The following is a 19,124-nucleotide window of genomic DNA, read 5'->3' on the forward strand; positions in this document are numbered from 1 at the left end:
TCAACTTGGATTTTTAGAAAACCAAGTGGCTGCACTCTGTTTTATTTATTATCCAGGTTTGGTAAATCAGTTTGGATTACTAAATATCCTGATTGACAAACACCAAATCTGGATAATTTACTTGCCAAAACTGGTTTTTTCCTGAACCCAAACCTGGATAAGAGTAAAAACAACAGTGGAATTTAACAATCCATTTTCTTTGTTATCCAGGTTTGGTAAATCAGTCTGGATTACTAAATATCCTGATTCACAAATGCCAAATCTGGATAATTTACTTGCCAATTATGTTTTTTCCCAAATCCAAACCTGGATAAAAGCAAAACCAACAGTGGAATTTAACAATCCTTTTTCTTTGTTATCCAGGTTTGGTTAATCAGTTTGGATTACTAAATATCCTGATTTACAAACACTAAATCTGGATAATTTACTAGCCAATTATGTTTTTTTCCCAAATCCAAACCTGGATAAGAGTAAAAACAACAGTGGACTTTCACAATCCTTTTCTTTGTTATCCAGGATTGGTAAATCAGTCTGGATTACTAGTATCCTAATTTACAAACACCAAATCTGGATAATTTACTTGCCATGCAGATGGCTTTTTTCCAAACCCAAACCTGGATAATAAGCAAAATCAAGAAATAATGTAACAAACCTTCATTATCCAGATTTGGTAAATTACTCTGAGTTTTTAGAGAATTACATGTATACCAGTTAACACAACCTAAATCTGAATGTGTTTGCCTCTCCTAATTAATCCAAAGTTCTGTTCCACCTTCTTGAAGAATATCCAATAATTAATGGAAACAATAAAGATTACTGAGTGTATAAAATAGATACACCCCACTATAAAATTAAGGTGTGCTGAACAGTGTTTAGGCATCTTTCCAAGCAGTGCCAACCCATTCTCCATCAACAATGGACACAATGCTATTGAAATGGATTGTCTCCTTCCTTTGTGCTACACTGACTGCATTGGAGGCTTCCAAATTCCTCTCAAATTCTAAGTGGGATATTTGGGTTCGGTAATTCACAGGTTTTCCATTGCAGGAACTGCAGCAACAGAGAACATGAACTGTTTTCTTGGCAGAACAAAAGCAGAGAGAGGATAGCTGTCCTTTTCCTCCCTCCGCCATGTTTGCAGCTTGAATTACAAGCCAGACAGCGGTGTCATTCATTAATGACACTTCAGGTGTGTTTACAAGAAGTAACATTTGTTTTGAACCAATCAGAGCGAATCACGGCACGGCAAAAATAGCGGGAAATATTACTGCTAGTGCATTGTGTCATGGCGGCTGTTCGGGCGAAGACATATCGTTCTTCTCTAAAGGCAATGGTTTCCTCCCCAGTTTGTGATGAAGAGGAAAATTCTGACCTAGATTCGTCTTGCAGCATATTATCGGTAGATGAGAGCGAGAATAGTCCACCTCAATCTCAAGTGACGCCAGTGATGCTAAAAAGAACTACGAGCACGGGTTTTACTCCGAGCGTGGTGGCCATGGATCAAAGAGAAGATGTCGAAGATCCGAGAGGTAAGTTCCCGCCAAAACAGTTTTGCTTTCTGACTAATCAACTTCTTCTGCCCGGTTCTTAGTTTCTTTTGTTCTTGCTTTTTTTTTTCAGACTGGGATGTTCAGCGTGTCAAGGTCTGGGCAAAAGCGCTATTTAATGATGAAGGCATAGCTAGAAAATTCGAGGAAGAAGAAATCGAGGGGCGTACACTGCAGTCTGAACGCATCTTGTCCGATGCATCGATGGACAACCTTGGATTATCAACAATTGGAAAGAAGGACAAATTTGCCACTGCCGTCCAGGATCTTTTCGGTAAATTTATCAAAGTCACAATAATGATAATACAGTCAGTTTTTATTTTTGTGATTTCTTCAAGTTCTGAATAGACCCTTTCACGGTTTCTGGCGCCATCTTTGTTGTGGGCAAAATTTACAGCCAATGTATGGGAAAAGTTAGGAGTTCGAAGCACAATAATTTAAAGAAAATTAACACTCTGCAATTTCTATGAATAACAAGGTAAACGTACCTAGCAAAAGATTTAATTGGTTAAATGTGAAGGACACATACATGCTGGGAAGCGAGAAATCGCATTTCTAGTTTTTCATACAAATGCTCCTAAACTTCTTCGCGCTAACGGCGGCTCAGTTTTCAGACAAATGTATGTAAAAACAAAATCCTTACGTTTTTCCAGCGAGTTTACATTCCTCAAATTTGGTCAGTAAACTCTTTTACCCGGTATCTTGAGTTTGTAATTCAAAAATATTTCGGAATTAGAATTTTCCGTGAATTATTAGACATTAGATTGCTCACTTTTCCCATACATTTATTGTAAATTTTGCTGTGTTTGCCCCCAAACAAGATGGCATCAGAAACCGTGGAAGGGTCTATTTTGCTTATCTGCAAAACAAGGTGACATTTGCAAATATTTTGTGCATATATTGTGTTCCCATAATACCAAACTGGTTTAATTAGTTTATAATCTAGAGGTGCTTCCAAAAACTACAGCAAAAAATACTGAGATATACCAAAATGGTTGCTTCTTCTTGCTGATATGCATGCACTACTTGAGACTGGAGACCAACTTACTTTGAGTGAGATTGCACCGTTACATTTAGTTAACTTTCCAGTGAGTTTAAAACGAAAACTGAACGGTCTCATGCCGTAATTAAATACACAAATTCATAAGTTTTAAAGGAGAGTATAAATTACAAACCTGTACCTTTTCTGCAGGGCAGAAAAGACCTTGTTTCCTAATGTAATGAGAATTACATGACAGTTGGGAATTTTTCTACAGGCAGTGTTGTTAATCACAAGCGAAAAAAACCCAAGCTAGTGTGTACAGAAAGGTTTGAAGATATCGACAGAATTCTTACAAACAAGGAAAAGCACACATTGACCTCTTTAGACCGCAGTGTCTACAATACGAAGTAAGTTGGATTAAAACATATTGATGCCCCAGTTGTGTTGTGATTTTCCTTAGGTGACCTACAAACTATTGATTCTCTTTGCTATTAACACATCCATGGAAATGCTGAAAAATGGTTTCATTTTTTAGAGTTAATCTTATTCCCTTTTATAGGTGTTATGCAGAAAGAAAGAAAAAAAGTTCAGTTGTGATAGAATTCTGGATGCCCTCATAATCTCATTTTGCATTCTTAGGAAGAAGAAAATCATTGCTTTTGCTAGGACTGTCTGGCCTGATGATCAACCCACCCCTTGGTTTAGAAACAGTGCAGAAAATTCAAAGAAGCTCCAAGAGATAACGAAGCAGTTGGCTGAAGATGAATCTTACACATTCCCCAGAGCAGGCTTAGGAATAAAAGCCATTGATGAAATTATTAGAAAGTACATGCAAGAGAGAAGGCTGTCTTAAAGTTTTTGAATAGGTCTCCTTCCAATTAAGGTATGACGGAAGAAAAATTGGTGTTTCTGTTCCAAGTGAAATTGTGTACAAACCATCAATGCTAACCCCAATAAAGTATATATCGTCTGAAAGCTATTTTTGAATTTTGTCTTAGTCATATAGACCATAATAAGCAATGTCAACATTTTGTTTGTGATTCTGACGTGCAACGTTTGGTTTATTCCTGAGCATGTTTACATGAACACCTAAACTTTAATGTGGAATTTGATCTACACATATTGGTTTAAGAAACAGTGTCTCTGATTTTTCTTTTGATGCTCCATTTTTTAAGAATTTTTAACTTAAAAGAGGAGTTTATAGTGCTTTTTCAATTTTACAAAATAATGGAGCAATAAAAGAAAAATCTGAGACACCGTTTTTTAGACCAATATATGTAGATCAAATTCCACACAAAAGTCTAGGTGTTTCTTGTAAACGTGTTCTTGAATAAACCTAATGTTGTACAACTTCAGAATCGCAAGCAAATGCTAACATTGCTTATTATGGTCTATATTATCAAAACAAAATCCAAAAATACAATCTATACTCAATTATCTTTCAGACGATATACTTTATTGGGGTTAGCATTGATGGTTTGCACACAATTTCACTTAGAATGCAAACACCTGAATTTTCCTTCTGTGATACCTTAAGAATGCATTTTGATGTTTAAAGCCAAGGAATGCTGTACAGGTGTGTGATAGGCATGTCCATGTAGTGGCCTTAAGATGAACATGTACAGGTAGCACTGAGCTTATTGGCTGGTTTATTGTATAATTAAATGTTTGACCGTTAAAGGAATACTTGGACTGCATTCTTTATTTTCTTTGCTGTTATTGACTTCGATAAGATGGAGATCTCATTAATCTCAGACTTGACATAAAATGTTTCATACAGGGAGGTGCCGTAATCCTTGGCTGGGTATACCATTTATTATTCATGGGTATCCCATAAATCCCTGACTGGTGGTGATCTCATTTTCCAAACATGGAGATCTCATAATATTTCAGTGATTTGTAATGACATTTTCCAAACATGGAGATCGTGTGTATCCCAGATAGGTTATCTTATTTTCCCAACCTAGAGATCTCACAAATTTGATACTGGTTATTCCATTTTCCGACAATGGAGATCTCAAAAATCCAAGAATGAAAATGTAATTTTCCAAATATGGAGACAATATTAATCCTTGAATGGATTTTTTATTTGCCAAGCCTGGAAAATGGAAATAATATCCTGTTCTGGATAATTTACTATCCAAAGTTGTATTTTTTATTAATCCTCTCCTGGATATTGCAATTTCCTTTTTTTTCCAGTCCTGGCTGTATAAGTGTGCCAGGCTTGGAATTTGTCTTAACCCTCACTGGATATTTCTTGATAAACCAAACTTGGGGAAATTGCATTTTCTCCAAACTTGGTTTTTTCTTGAAAACCAGGAAATATCCAGGCGAAAACCAAGTAAAAACTGGATTGGATTTTTCAAATTTTTTCCTGTGCGAGCGATTCGAGGGACTGGTATCTCCTGAATTCCAAAATATACGGCATTCCTGTAGGAAAATTCATGTCGAGTAGCCCTTTGGTGTCAAGCTTTCCAAAAGAATTTAACTCAGTGCAACTCTCGAATCTTAAAAATGGCGGGCACTTGGATCGACGACTAGTTCACAAAGAAGAGGTATTCATAGCCTCTTCTTTCGGCGTTGTTTCCGCGATACTTCGGCAAAAACTAAAAGCGGGCAAAGAAGAAAAGTACAGTTGGTTGGTTGATGGCATCAACAGCCTAAATATTGGCCAAGTTAATGAAGATTGCCAAACAGCGACTGACACACGTGACAACAACAAGGACAAAATTCATGACCCTGTACAAACAGTATTTGGAGTCGATTCAAGGTCAGCCATATCCATAGAGGATATCAAGAAGAGTCAAGATGAAAATCTTAAGCTTAAGGCTGAACTTGAAGTTGTGCTTTCCCAGTTAGAGGCCCTTTGAGACGAGGTGAGAAACGGCGGTCAATCGACGCTGAGCTCAGGCACACAGGACCCGGCAAAGGACAACCCGGACAGTACAAGCGATATGTGGACCTTGATCTGCGATGTTTGCGATAAGTTCCAGGTGCCTCTTGCATCTTTATTCGCCGATCAGGTGGACCAGAATGTTGAAGTGGCTAAAGTGATAAGCGATATCTCAGAACAGCTGCTGAGAAAAAAAGACCCGAAGCAAGCCCTGGAAGCAATACTGGGGGACAGTGCCCCAAAATTCTTTAAATCCCTTCGTGTGCCCGATTGGACGTTGCTTTACTTCAAGCTGCAGTCCCGGATCCCAGACCAAGGATGGCAAACCTTGTTGAACTTTACAAAGTTAGGGCGAGCTAAGGTAAATCATTTTATCTTTTTAAATCATTTTGTATTGCCAGTTAGTGTGTTTGATTAAATTGGTGAGTGGGGAAAATCTGCCACCCCTGTATTTAAATTCTGGTCAACTTTATCCGTTTCTTTTGGAGGTCAAAATTTATTTAATTATGATATAATAAAACGATATACCGATACAAAGTACAAAGATAAATAGAAAAATAACAAACAGAAATATTGTTTTTCCTCTTTCTTTTTTTATTGCTAAACTTTGTCAAGGGCATGGCTAGAGGGGTTCCTGAGGTGCTCCTGACCCCCCACCCCTATTTAACCATACCTCATCTTACTAAAATCATTTTCACTGATGAGCAGTGTGACTCAAACTGTAACTTGATCTCAGTATTTTTATTTCACAAGACATGTCTTTCCTTACCTAGACATTTATTTGTGCTCATATCATTATTGATGGATTCCACATTATATTATAATCATTCTATTACCATTTTACATTTTAATGGGTTCATTGATCTGTAATGCCAGGGATGGAAACTTAATTTTGACAGCAATGGCCATCGGGCGAGTGCCTTTAATAAATGCAACAAAAAGCCTAAGATTTTTACTTGCCCAAGTAGTTTTGACACTCGCCTGGGCATGTGGGCAAGTGCTAATTTCCAACCCTGTAATGCCTTCTTTTATGTATGTATAATGTATGTATAATCTTTATTTAAGCACGAAACAATTCATCAGCAATTACATTAACTAAAACTATTTAAAAATTAAAACACTAACTAATAACTAAGAGCTGTTTTCCGTGAATGCCGTGCGTTATAGAGTGGCATTGATCTTGCGTTTAAATTGATGCATTAAGATATTGTTATGTATGCATTTGTTTATCTAGACGAAATCTGACATTCCACTTCTTCTGAACAAGAATCACATAAAGGCTGTGCACAAGATGATCCACTTGTTCGTTATCTAGATTGAACTCATTGAGTTACATAAACTTTTAAGCCTAAGCTTCAATTACGAGATCTTCCTTTTTCAGCATAAATCTTTGATTTCTTCAGAATACCAGTAGAGACCCTCAAATGTTATATGTCCTCTCTGGTTCACCCAGGTTGAAGTCCTGGCATAGTTGTATGCCTGAGTGCTTCTGGGATATATAACATAATAAGTATTTTGGTTTGCACATGGTAAATCAAAGTTCTAGCAAGTGTTATATATATCCTCTTTGGTTCACCCAGGTTGAAGTCCTGGCATAATTGTATGCCTGAGTGCTTCAGGGATATATAACATGAGCATTACTTTTGGTTCGCACATGGTATCGAAGATCTAGCAAGTGTTATATATCCTCTCTGGTTCACCCAGGTTGAAGTCCTGGCATAATTGTATGCCTGAGTGCTTCTGGGATATATAACATGAGCATTACTTTTGGTTCGCACATGGTATCGAAGATCTAGCAAGTGTTATATATCCTCTCTGGTTCACCCAGGTTGAAGTCCTGGCATAATTGTATGCCTGAGTGCTTCTGGGATATATAACATAATAAGTATTTTGGTTCGCATATGGTTTCAAAGTTCTAGCAAGTGTTATATATCCTCTTTGGTTCACCCAGGTTGAAGTCCTGGCATAGTTGTATGCCTTAGTGCTTCTGGGATATATAACATAATAAGTATTTTGGTTTGCACAAGACATTGAAGTTCTAGCAAGTGTTATATATCCTCTTTGGTTCACCCAAGTTGAAGTCCTGGCATAGTTGTATGCCTGAGTGCTTCTGGGATATATAACATAATAAGTATTTGGTTCGCATATGGTTTCAAAGTTCTAGCAAGTGTTATATATCCTCTTTGGTTCACCCAGGTTGAAGTCCTGGCATAGTTGTATGCCTGAGTGCTTCTGGGATATAAAACATAATAAGTATTTTGGTTTGCACAAGATATTGAAGTTCTAGCAAGTGTTATATATCCTCTTTGGTTCACCCAGGTTGAAGTCCTGGCATAATTGTATGCCTGAGTGCTTCTGGGATATATAACATAATAAGTATTTGGTTCGCATATGGTTTCAAAGTTCTAGCAAGTGTTATATATCCTCTTTGGTTCACCCAGGTTGAAGTCCTGGCATAGTTGTATGCCTGAGTGCTTCTGGGATATAAAACATAATAAGTATTTTGGTTTGCACAAGATATTGAAGTTCTAGCAAGTGTTATGTATCCTCTTTGGTTCACCCAGGTTGAAGTCCTGGCATAATTGTATGCCTGAGTGCTTCTGGGATATATAACATGATAAGTACTTTGGTTCGCACATGGTTTTGAAGTTCTAGCAAGTGTTATATATCCTTTTTGGTTCACCAAAGTTGAAGTCCTGGCATAGTTGTATGCCTGAGTGCTTCTGGGATATACAACATAATAAGTATTTTGGTTCGCATATGGTTTCAAAGTTCTAGCAAGTGTTATATATCCTCTTTGGTTCACCCAGGTTGAAGTCCTGGCATAGTTGTATGCCTGAGTGCTTCTGGGATATATAACATAATAAGTATTTGGTTCGCATATGGTTTCAAAGTTCTAGCAAGTGTTATATATCCTCTCTGGTTCACCCAGGTTGAAGTCCTGGCATAGTTGTATGCCTGAGTGCTTCTGGGATATATAACATAATAAGTATTTTGGTTTGCACAAGATATTGAAGTTCTAGCAAGTGTTATATATCCTCTTTGGTTCACCCAGGTTGAAGTCCTGGCATAATTGTATGCCTGAGTGCTTCTGGGATATATAACATAATAAGTACTTTGGTTCGCACATGGTTTTGAAGTTCTAGCAAGTGTTATATATCCTCTTTGGTTCACCCAAGTTGAAGTCCTGGCATAGTTGTATGCCTGAGTGCTTCTGGGATATACAACATAATAAGTATTTTGGTTCGCATATGGTTTCAAAGTTCTAGCAAGTGTTATATATCCTCTTTGGTTCACCCAGGTTGAAGTCCTGGCATAGTTGTATGCCTGAGTGCTTCTGGGATATATAACATAATAAGTATTTTGGTTTGCACAAGATATTGAAGTTCTAGCAAGTGTTATATATCCTCTTTGGTTCACCCAGGTTGAAGTCCTGGCATAATTGTATGCCTGAGTGCTTCAGGGATATATAACATAATAAGTACTTTGGTTCGCACATGGTTTTGAAGTTCTAGCAAGTGTTATATATCCTCTTTGGTTCACCCAAGTTGAAGTCCTGGCATAGTTGTATGCCTGAGAGCTTCTGGGATATATAACATAATAAGTATTTTGGTTCACACATGGTATCGAAGATCTAGCAGGTGTTATATATCCTCTTTGGTTCACCCAGGTTGAAGTCCTGGCATAATTGTATGCCTGAGTGCTTCTGGGATATCTAACATCGGCATCATGACATCACGTCAATGTGAATTTTGGAGACATGCATGCCGAAAGATTTGGTAAGTGTCTATTATTATTGTATTTGGTTATGCCTACAAGTCCAAGGTGTGCTATGCTTATTATTTATCGTTAGAGTGCCATTTTTTTTCCTCAAGAGTACATATATCTGACTTTCAAAATCCCTCTGGTCTAACAAAACTTTTTATGATTATTTTGATTCTAGTTCTCAAATTTCTTTTTAAATTTCATCCTGTCGTATTTGTAGCAACTGAACTAAATGAGAAATTGTTTCTAATCTACAGCATTATGTTGAGCAATTAATTTTGTTACTTAAATGTTTGACCACAGTTGCAGTTTTGTCAAACGTGACCAAACTGGCTGGCATTTTCCTGATGACTGACTGTCAGTTCTAGCTCATTATTTCTTATATAATACTGGTAAATGCTCAGTCATATTGATCATTGAAGTGCTTGCCATATGCACTATTCCTTGTGTTGTCCTTTATATGAATCGCATACTTATGTTATCACTGCAACACACTTATTAAAATTATTGCATCTGATGTTTTATAGCACTACACCAAACTGAACGAGTCAGGAAAGTTTTTTAGAGATTGGGGAACTCACACTGACACACTTGACATTGCCAGTACTGGTAAGCAAATTCACTTTTCACTGGGTTCAATGTAATACCCAGCTTAGTGAGTTTGATGGGATGTTAAGCCAGCTTAACATCCCATCAAACTTGCAATTTATTATAACAACATATACAAAAAGAAAACTTATTTCTTTAACATGTAATATAAAGGACCGTTATCATCTCTTTAAACACCACTTTGAAAAGCTATGCAATACCATTTATTAAACATTTCAATTAAATAAGACTCCAGTTTTGTGAACAAGCGAAACCCCTTTGACACTCTCATTATTTGGGATCGTTTTGTTAGGTCTGCTACAGCAGGAGTTAGATACTAAGCTACAGTTCTGGAAAACAAAACAACAGGAAGTTGTTGCAAAGCTGTCCATTCTTCGAAAAAACAAGAAGTACCCAAAGGAAGTCCAGAATTATGTTGCTCAGTATCAACAGGATGCCTACAAAAATGTAAGTGATGTAATAAGTTTTAATTACAAGTAATGCATACTTGAAACAAACAGGAATCATGACAACTCTTTAGCTATTGCTTTATCTGGCAAATGGCAAAAGAAATCTGCAATTCATTTTACAAGTTCACTGACCAGTAAGGCAATATATGTTGTGTAGCCTTCAAGTAGAGTGCTACATTGTATAAACTATGCAATATAGTCATATGCATGAATGAAAGTGATCCTCGCAGTTATGTGCACTACTTAGGCAGTAGTGAAAATAAGGCCTGAAAAAAATTTCAGGCCTGTACGGGATTTGAACCCATGACCTCTGCGATACCGGTGCAGCGCTCTACCAACTGAGCTAACAAGCCAACTGGGAGCTGGTCATGATAGTGGTTCTAAATAAACCCGTGAAGTGATGAATATACGGTTAAGAATATATGAAAGTCATATATTTGAACTGCGGATAAAGACATGAATGAAAGTGATCCTCGCAGTTATGTGCACTACTTAGGCAGTAGTGAAAATAAGGCCTGAAAAAAATTTCAGGCCTGTACGGGATTTGAACCCATGACCTCTGCGATACCGGTGCAGCGCTCTACCAACTGAGCTAACAAGCCAACTGGGAGCTGGTCATGATAGTGGTTCTAAATAAACCCGTGAAGTGATGAATATACGGTTAAGAATATATGAAAGTCATATATTTGAACTGCGGATAAAGACATGAATGAAAGTGATCCTCGCAGTTATGTGCACTACTTAGGCAGTAGTGAAAATAAGGCCTGAAAAAAATTTCAGGCCTGTACGGGATTTGAACCCATGACCTCTGCGATACCGGTGCAGCGCTCTACCAACTGAGCTAACAAGCCAACTGGGAGCTGGTCATGATAGTGGTTCTAAATAAACCCGTGAAGTGATGAATATACGGTTAAGAATATATGAAAGTCATATATTTGAACTGCGGATAAAGACATGAATGAAAGTGATCCTTGCAGTTATGTGCACTACTTAGGCAGTAGTGAAAATAAGGCCTGAAAAAAATTTCAGGCCTGTACGGGATTTGAACCCATGACCTCTGCGATACCGGTGCAGCGCTCTACCAACTGAGCTAACAAGCCAACTGGGAGCTGGTCATGATAGTGGTTCTAAATAAACCCGTGAAGTGATGAATATACGGTATATATATATATGAATATATGACTTTCATATATTCTTAACCGTATATTCATCACTTCACGGGTTTATTTAGAACCACTATCATGACCAGCTCCCAGTTGGCTTGTTAGCTCAGTTGGTAGAGCGCTGCACCGGTATCGCAGAGGTCATGGGTTCAAATCCCGTACAGGCCTGAAATTTTTTTTTTTTTTTTTTTTTTCAGGCCTTATTTTCACTACTGCCTAAGTAGTGCACATAACTGCGAGGATCACTTTCATTCATGTCTTTATCCGCAGTTCAAATATATGACTTTCATATATTCTTAACCGTATAGTCATATGCATGTCGAATGCCTTACACAGAATTTTTCGCATGTAACAAAGTTAATATAAGTAAATATAAAGTAGAATAAAAGAGGCTGACAAATAGTTTCCATCACTTTCCAAACTCTTATATTTAGATAGGCGATTCCATAGGTTATTGTCAGTTACTGCTACAAATGTGGCTATATATTTGCTGGGAGATGTTGAAAACTAAGGTGGCTCCAAAGCTCGAAAATTGCTTCTAGGAAGTTCTGTTAACTTCGGCGATGAAACCACTCCTAGGAAGTTTTGGTAACTTTGCAAAATGTTGTATCTTATCAACATGCTGATCATACAAGAGCGCTTTTAGAAGTATAAGGTGGCCAGAAACCGCTCTCAGGAAATTTTGTTGACTTGATAAAAAGTTGTATCTGAACATACTTATCATGCAGTTCAATAACAAAAGATGGTAACACTGTAATTGACACAGCAATTTCCAGATTGCAGCGTAAATGTGATTTAAACGAGTCTTTACTCTGTCTTCCAGCGCACACTATTACCTGGCTCAACACTGGAGAGAGAAGCTTTATCCGGCAATGTTTTGAAGAAATGTTGCAAAATGTCAAGCCTGTCTTATTAAGCTTGGTATTGGTTCCGGTAAACATGGACAATGTACATTGGGGACTAATGGTCCTCGATGTAAAAAACAAAGAAGCGTATTTTGATGATGACCTTGGATATTCTTTCTCCAAAACTTCTTATGTCTTTCTTATCATGAGTGAGCTTCAGTCCAAGTTTCCAGACTGCGATGACTTTTCTCTGGATGACTGGCGTAATGTAAAAACATTCAAAAGATTTGGAATGCCGAGACAATCGACAGATGGCCAACTAATTGGAAGCGGCATTTGTGGCGTTGGGGTTATTCTAGCGGCCCTTGATTTTATGACCTCTTCACAACCTCAAGTTGTTTGACGGTCGTGGAACTTCAGTGAGATGAAAGCACACAGGAAGGACATAATGAAACTGCTTGCTTGCAGGTAGTTTGTTCTCTTCGAAGCCATAAGCCAGCTACAAGTTTGGCCAAAACGTTTGAGACACTGCCGCGAAAAGAGAAATTTTCTTTACGCTCCCTTCTCCAATTCACTAATTATCAGTAATTCTTACCATTAAACTTTTGTATCTTTTAATAAGTTGAAAATGTTCGGCTAATTCCATGTTAAGCAGCAAGACTCAGCAAAAACCTTATTCCAAAATTTTCCCTATCAGTGAATCGCAACGGAACATAGTAGCTTCAAATTTATGACGTCAGGTTTATGACGTTACCTTATAACATACTATTTACACTAGAAAAATCAAATGTACAGCTGTAAAGCTAACGATGACATGAGAATGTCGTGCAAATTTAAAAATGTTACTTTGTTAACTTTTTGTTACTCTGTTGTTTTACCACTGTTTAATTTTAACGTCAGAGTACTTTTCAATCACCAAATGTTGTCAAGTAAGTTGTATAACTAAGTTTTGATTTGTTTAGCGGCCAGTGGATGGTTTTCTTTACAAAAATTGTCTTCCTTACGATAAAATAAATATAGCAAGATTCGCTGTAACCACGTGGTAGTTCTTATTAAAACAGTTTCTCCACTCGCGTGTGTTGGGTAAGACTTGGTTATAGCCAACTTCAATCCTCTGGTTGGCTATCTACCAGCTCATATCCAATGCGTACTCGTGGAATAATTGTTAAGTATTTCTGTTAGATTATGGAATGGGAGAACCTGGAAAATGATGTTATTCCCTCACGATGCTACCTTTCATTACTATTATCAGAATACCCTTTCCATCATAGCGGCTATTCGGCTATTTTTTTAACGTAAGAATACCCTCTTTGAATGAACAAACAAATAATTGTCCAATAAGTTCCAAATTTATTCATCATCCAACTTTTCTTTTTTTTTTTTTTTCGGGGGGGGGGGTCATTTCAAATAATATGGAAATGTAATACGGAAACGTGGTGCCGAAAACAAAAAGCAAAAGGGGGCGAGAACCAATGATCCAAACAAAAACAAAAAAAAACCGTAGCGTACTTATTCAACTTATATAGTTCGGTCGATTAACACACTCGCAGGCATTCCTACTGATCGATAACGTTACCGAGTGTTTTCACTTCGCGTGTGAAAGCTTGCCTCAGTGGGAACTTTAGCATCATGTAGTGGGTGGGGGAGACTACCGCGAGCGGGCTTTGGATGTGTCCTATTTCAGTCGTGAACTGGTTGAAATAAAAAAAAAATGCAGTATGATAGACGGCTGGTTTTTAAAACATAAAGTCGTGCGACTTCAGCCTGGGAAATTGCTGAATACACTGCGATAATTTCGTACCGTGTAAAACGGCCCGAAGTGTATACTGTAAAATTCTGGTTAGATTATCTACCTGCAGACAAAACAATCCGGTTATAGGCCCCCCGATAACCCCCCTTCCCCCCTCTGCTGGATGACAGTGCTAACTGGAAATTTTACTTTAATATGACTTTAAATTAGAAACGAATTTAGATCAACATTACCATGGCTTGTTTCCAAACGCTTTTCAATCCGCTAAACCTACCCAAAACCCTTTACAAAGTTTTATTATATGGCTGCGATAGTACGCGCGCTAAGATTGGTTAATTAGCGGTCCGTAATCCCCCGGTAAACGCCCACGGGCATAGCAGATTTTTTCCGCCACGATTTTGGTTTACAAAACCTAGCGAACTTAGTGACTTTTGCTGAAAGGAACTTCGTTAAAAAAGCAAGAAATTGAACAAAAAACGTATCTCTTCTTTAACTATGCGTTCTGAAAAACATTTCTTTTCTGAATTTTATTATCCTGACGAAATTGTGACGGAAAATGAAGGCAATGTAGAAGTTCACTGTATTTCGCGCGCTTTACCTACTTGAAGCCATATTATAAAAAAAACTTAATAGCCTTGTTTGCTCGGGCTTTACTAAAAAATTCCATAATTTCGTGCTGAAATTTTGATTTATGGACCTCGCCCAGAGGCTCGGTCCATAAAGCAAAAATTTCAATACTCAGTCTGGAATTTTACAGTTAAGCCCTCGCGCCCGGTTATTAAGTGGTTAGTACTAGCCAAGGGCTTATAACCGAAATTTTACAGTATCAAAAATTTAACATGCTGAATTCGCACTACTTCACGGTTTAAACGGCTAAATTTCGCCGTCAAATCCCGGAACGTTCTCATTTTGATCGACATACGCGTTTCGTTTGTAGTCGTGGCGTGAGCGTGTTGCGTGCATTAATCGAAGGCAAAAGTCGTGGCGTCCGGTTCGTCCCTCGTTCATTTCAGGCAGACTTAAAAAAGGGGGAATTTCGCGTGAGTGTTAAAAATGACCCAAAATGACGAAATCCGAGATTCGTTCAACAAAAGGGTCTATTATACTCTTTCTTAGTATCGATTTGCTGGCACGTACGTATTTGTCTGGCGGTTTACGGTCCAGAAAATAGAGCGGTTTCAGAAAAGGAAAGCTGACTTGGAATTCAGCAAATAAAGTCGGCTAGTCCGCTTTCGCTTTTGTTCCCGGCCTATTGATAAAAATCAAAGAGCCAAAATACGTCATTCACTCCAAACGTGGCATACATTCACTGACACGTTTTGAATTACCAAAATAGAAATTTTAATTATGAACGCACACTCTCGTTTCAGGATTATAACACGCTCGCGCGAAAGTTCGCACTTTCAGCGTAACATAAATGATCAGTAGCAGGGATATTGTTACAATGGAATGTTGCAAGCTGCTGGACGTCAAGCTGAGATCGTGGAGTAAAACTCCTCGATCTCAGCAGGATCCAAAGCTCTTTTTTCGTTTGATAAGAACGTCTGGCTCGTCATGAACGAATGTTAAGAACACGTTTGTATGAAAACAAAACCTTTGTCAACCTTGTGAGAAGGGAAAATTTTGTTTCTTTTTGTAGGGTAGGTTGGTAGGTAGGTATTTTATTTATCCACGTTACACGGATAAGTACAAGACTCATTTAAACGTGAACGTGCCAAATTACTCTAAATCAAGTACATATCAAGACGGAGGGGAAAAATAATAAATAAAATAATTATCTATATAAGTTATGTCTCGGAAAACTAATTAAATCACGGTTGCAGCACTGACAAATATTTACGGTGCGATTACAATTCGGCGAAATTCTGCTATATTCTCGATTTATAGAACACGACTCATTTTCGCTATGAACTAATTTATCTATGACTACTATGATGGAATTGCCTTTGTGCTCGAGGAAAATTACATCCGATAAACAAAGAACTTAGTGGTTTACCTTTTTAGAAAATAAAAAATAAATTTTGTAAGTGTGGATTGTTACTTATTAACAACAACTCAATCTTAGCCAACGATATCGGGCGGTTTTTCGACCGTAAGATTGCAAAGATTCGGGCAGAGCTTGATGCGTGTACTCTTCATCCTGGGGCGGTGGCTGAGGATAAAGTGTTTACAGGCGATAGGAAACTTGATCATTTCAATACGTATTCTGTGGAAGATATGAGGAAGCTGGTCAGTAGATCATCGAAGAAAAGCTGTCAACTTGATCCTATGCCGACCAATTTAGTAGTCGGCATGTCTGATATGCTTCTCCCCATCATCACTAATGTCGTGAATTCTTCACTTTCCTTGGGACACTTTCCATCTGATTGGAAAACGGCCCTTGTGGATCCAAGACTGAAGAAGACCAAGCAAGGGACTTCCTTATCCAATTTAAGACCTGTGAGTAATCTGCAATACCTCTCTAAATTGGTTGAAAGTGCAGTTTATGATCAGACAACCGATCACGTTACTCAGTCGGGTTTGTATCCCATCCTCCAGTCAGCCTATCGACTTGGTCATAGCACAGAGACTGCCCTATTGAAGATACAGAATGACATACTAGCTGCAATGGACAATCAACAAGTTACTCTTTTGGTATTGCTAGATCTGAGTGCAGCATTTGACACGATTGACCACCAAGTGTTGTTGAATCGCCTGTGCATGACGTATGGAATTACAGGTACCGCTCTTAAATGGTTTCACTCGTATTTATCAAACAGGAAACAGCGAATCTTGATTAACGGGAGCTATTCGAGTGACTTTGATCTGCCTCAAGGGGTACCTCAAGAATCATGTCTTGGTCCCTTGCTCTTCACGTTGTACGCAAGTAAGCTCTTCGATGTTGTTGAATCCCATCTCCCTAATGTTCACGCATACGCTGATGATACGCAGCTCTATATCTCATTTAAGCCGGATGGTTCTGCTACTGAGACGGATGCTGTTGACGCTCTACAAGCTTGCATCAGGGACATAAGAACCTGGATGGTCCAAGACAAACTTCGGCTGAACGATGCTAAGACCGAGTTTCTTATTATAGGTACACGCGCACAGTTAAATAAGGTTATGATAAGTGACTTACAAGTAGGTAAGGTAAAGGTTTCTGCGGTTTACTCTGTTAGAAACCTGGGTGCTTGGTTTGATGCAAACATGAATATGACCACACATATTAACAGCATATGTCAGAATATTTATTACCATCTACATAACATCCGGCGTATTAGAAAGTATTTATCATATGATAATAGGAAGTCCATTGTACAGGCTATTATAATGTCACGATTAGACTATTGTAACGGTCTATTATATGGTACGCCCGCTGGTCATCTTGGTAAGCTGCAACGCCTGCAGAACGCGGGTGCTCGGCTGGTATGTACTATATCTAGGTATGATCCTATCACACCATCCCTGATCAACCTGCACTGGTTTCCGGTTACCCACAGAATAGAATTCAAGATAGCAATGCTAGTTCACAAATGTATCTACGACGTCGCACCACAATATCTTTCAGACTTGATAAAAATCAAAGAGAGCTCGCGGTATCAGTTGAGATCATACCGGGGCATACTCCTAATGGACAATACCTATAGAACAAAAAAGACACTCGGGGATAGGGCGTTTGAAAATGCCGCGCCCAAAGTATGGATTCGACTCCCTCTAGAAATTAGACAATGTCAATCATTGAACATTTTTAAAGTTTTACTAAAGACACATCTTTTTAAATTAGCTTTTTATTAGTTCTTTTATTATTATAATTATCATTATTTGGACTAGCCATTTATTACTTTAAGATTTTAGTGTTGTAATGCGCACTCGATCATTTATCGCATGCTAGACTGCGCAATATAAGAAATAAACATTATTATTATTATTGTTTTTTTTTTTTTTCGTATAAATATTTCGTGGAAACATTAAATATAAGTACAAAAAACCTTAGTGGCTTCGTTGTTACAATGTAATAAAATTGAATTTAAGCGTGGTTTATTATCTTTTTTCCGAGAAATGAAAATTTCAAGCCTGACAAGTTTTGACAGCTGTAACGCTAATGGACTCGAACTCGAGCGTCTAGCTGGGGAACTTGAAAGCAGAGGTTTCCGCACGGTAGATTCTTTGAAATACATAAAGTCGTCGGATCTCGATGTCCTGTTTCCTTCACCTCACAAATTGATGATGGCGGAGAAACGAATCATCGAAAGTGAAATAGAGAAGGCGAAGAGCCTGAAGAGAGGACAGTTACCACCACGAGAGCTTTTTCCCGCTTTACCCTGTAATGTATTGATAGTATTGTTTACAGGAAGTTGCGTTAGCGGAAGTTCTCGGATATTGAAAGCGTGCAAAGGATCATGGATAGCTGTGTGGGCCATGCTTTCTGGGTGTCATGGCGGCCAAATAAAGTGTACTTTCTTTCTATAGTTACATCTGGTTTATTATATGGCCATCGGGGCGACATCGTTACATACCCAGGCAAATATCCTATGATCAGACTGCTACATTCACCAGCCCTTCCGCAGCAAATGTTGTCTATCTCAACAACACCAGCATCAACAAAACTTTTCGTCTTACCGCAAAAACTTCTGAGAAGCCGCAAGTTCCTACCCAGCCTGCGTCATATCTAAAAAGAAGAGAAGATGATCTCAAAAATGACAATGACTTATTGGCTGCGTAAAAGTTGGGGTTTTGAGCATGCGTGGACTCGGTGTGCAGTGGCACATTTCTTGAAGAGCGCTGTCCGCGTCCTCAATTTTCTCTGAAAATGCAAAATTTCCCAGTCTTTGGTTCTAGTAATATGTTAAGAACCACCATTAGAAACTAACTTATGGTAAACAACAAGAAGAACAAGCGAGGAGCCAGAGGTTCTTGCGAGGAGGAAACCGGAACGCCTAAACGACCCAATATGGCGGCGACCGCAGAACCAATTTCAAGCGAACTAGCAAGCCTCGCTGGACCAACTCTGGAGGCGATCCCTGGACAGGAAGAATCATCGATCGCTCCTGTAGAGCCGTCACTTATTGAACTTAGGGAAATGCTGGTTGATATTAAGATCGAAATCTGCAACATTCTACGAGAAAACGAAGCCATGAAGAA

At 38.3% G+C, this 19,124-nt stretch overlaps 2 protein-coding genes across 6 annotated transcripts; both read left to right on the forward strand.

Annotated features, from left to right (window-relative positions):
• Nucleotides 1-1,070: 1,070 nt before the first annotated feature.
• LOC149047959 (uncharacterized) lies at nucleotides 1,071-4,213 on the forward strand. Its single transcript, XM_089202243.1, has 4 exons — nucleotides 1,071-1,529; nucleotides 1,621-1,821; nucleotides 2,804-2,936; nucleotides 3,169-4,213. Exons 1-4 carry the CDS (start codon nucleotides 1,286-1,288, stop codon nucleotides 3,380-3,382), a joined length of 792 nt encoding a protein of 263 aa, XP_089058369.1. The 5' UTR covers nucleotides 1,071-1,285; the 3' UTR covers nucleotides 3,383-4,213.
• A 701-nt stretch (nucleotides 4,214-4,914) lies between these two features.
• On the forward strand, nucleotides 4,915-13,288 carry LOC113679769 (uncharacterized). Of its 5 annotated transcripts, XM_089202247.1 has the most exons (5): nucleotides 4,915-5,783; nucleotides 9,093-9,201; nucleotides 9,715-9,796; nucleotides 10,089-10,243; nucleotides 12,232-13,288. In XM_089202247.1, exons 2-5 carry the CDS (start codon nucleotides 9,187-9,189, stop codon nucleotides 12,322-12,324), a joined length of 345 nt encoding a protein of 114 aa, XP_089058373.1. In that variant the 5' UTR covers nucleotides 4,915-5,783; nucleotides 9,093-9,186; the 3' UTR covers nucleotides 12,325-13,288. The 5 variants fall into 5 exon arrangements, with proteins under 5 accessions (XP_089058373.1, XP_089058374.1, XP_089058376.1 ...); XM_089202248.1 differs by lacking the exons at nucleotides 9,093-9,201; nucleotides 9,715-9,796; nucleotides 12,232-13,288 and having other exon boundaries at nucleotides 10,089-10,164; XM_089202250.1 differs by lacking the exons at nucleotides 9,093-9,201; nucleotides 9,715-9,796; nucleotides 10,089-10,243; nucleotides 12,232-13,288 and adding an exon at nucleotides 7,127-7,643.
• Nucleotides 13,289-19,124: the final 5,836 nt, after the last annotated feature.

The sequence above is a fragment of the Pocillopora damicornis genome, chromosome 3 (genome assembly GCF_964200805.1).
Source record: "Pocillopora damicornis chromosome 3, jaPocDami1.2, whole genome shotgun sequence".
Classification (NCBI taxonomy): Eukaryota; Metazoa; Cnidaria; class Anthozoa; order Scleractinia; family Pocilloporidae; genus Pocillopora; species Pocillopora damicornis.

What these genes read in the sequence shown, in the direction of transcription:
- LOC149047959 (XM_089202243.1), top strand. Translation starts at nt 1,286, where the DNA reads ATGGCGGCTGTTCGGGCGAAGACATATCGTTCTTCTCTAAAGGCAATG. An exon ending in AGATGTCGAAGATCCGAGAG is followed by an intron (nt 1,530 to 1,620) that starts GTAAGTTCCCGC and finishes TTTTTTTTTCAG; the next exon opens with ACTGGGATGTTCAGCGTGTC. An exon ending in CGCAGTGTCTACAATACGAA is followed by an intron (nt 2,937 to 3,168) that starts GTAAGTTGGATT and finishes TTGCATTCTTAG; the next exon opens with GAAGAAGAAAATCATTGCTT.
- LOC113679769 (XM_089202246.1), top strand. Translation starts at nt 5,484, where the DNA reads ATGTGGACCTTGATCTGCGATGTTTGCGATAAGTTCCAGGTGCCTCTT. An exon ending in CAAAGTTAGGGCGAGCTAAG is followed by an intron (nt 5,784 to 6,656) that starts GTAAATCATTTT and finishes TTGTTTATCTAG; the next exon opens with ACGAAATCTGACATTCCACT.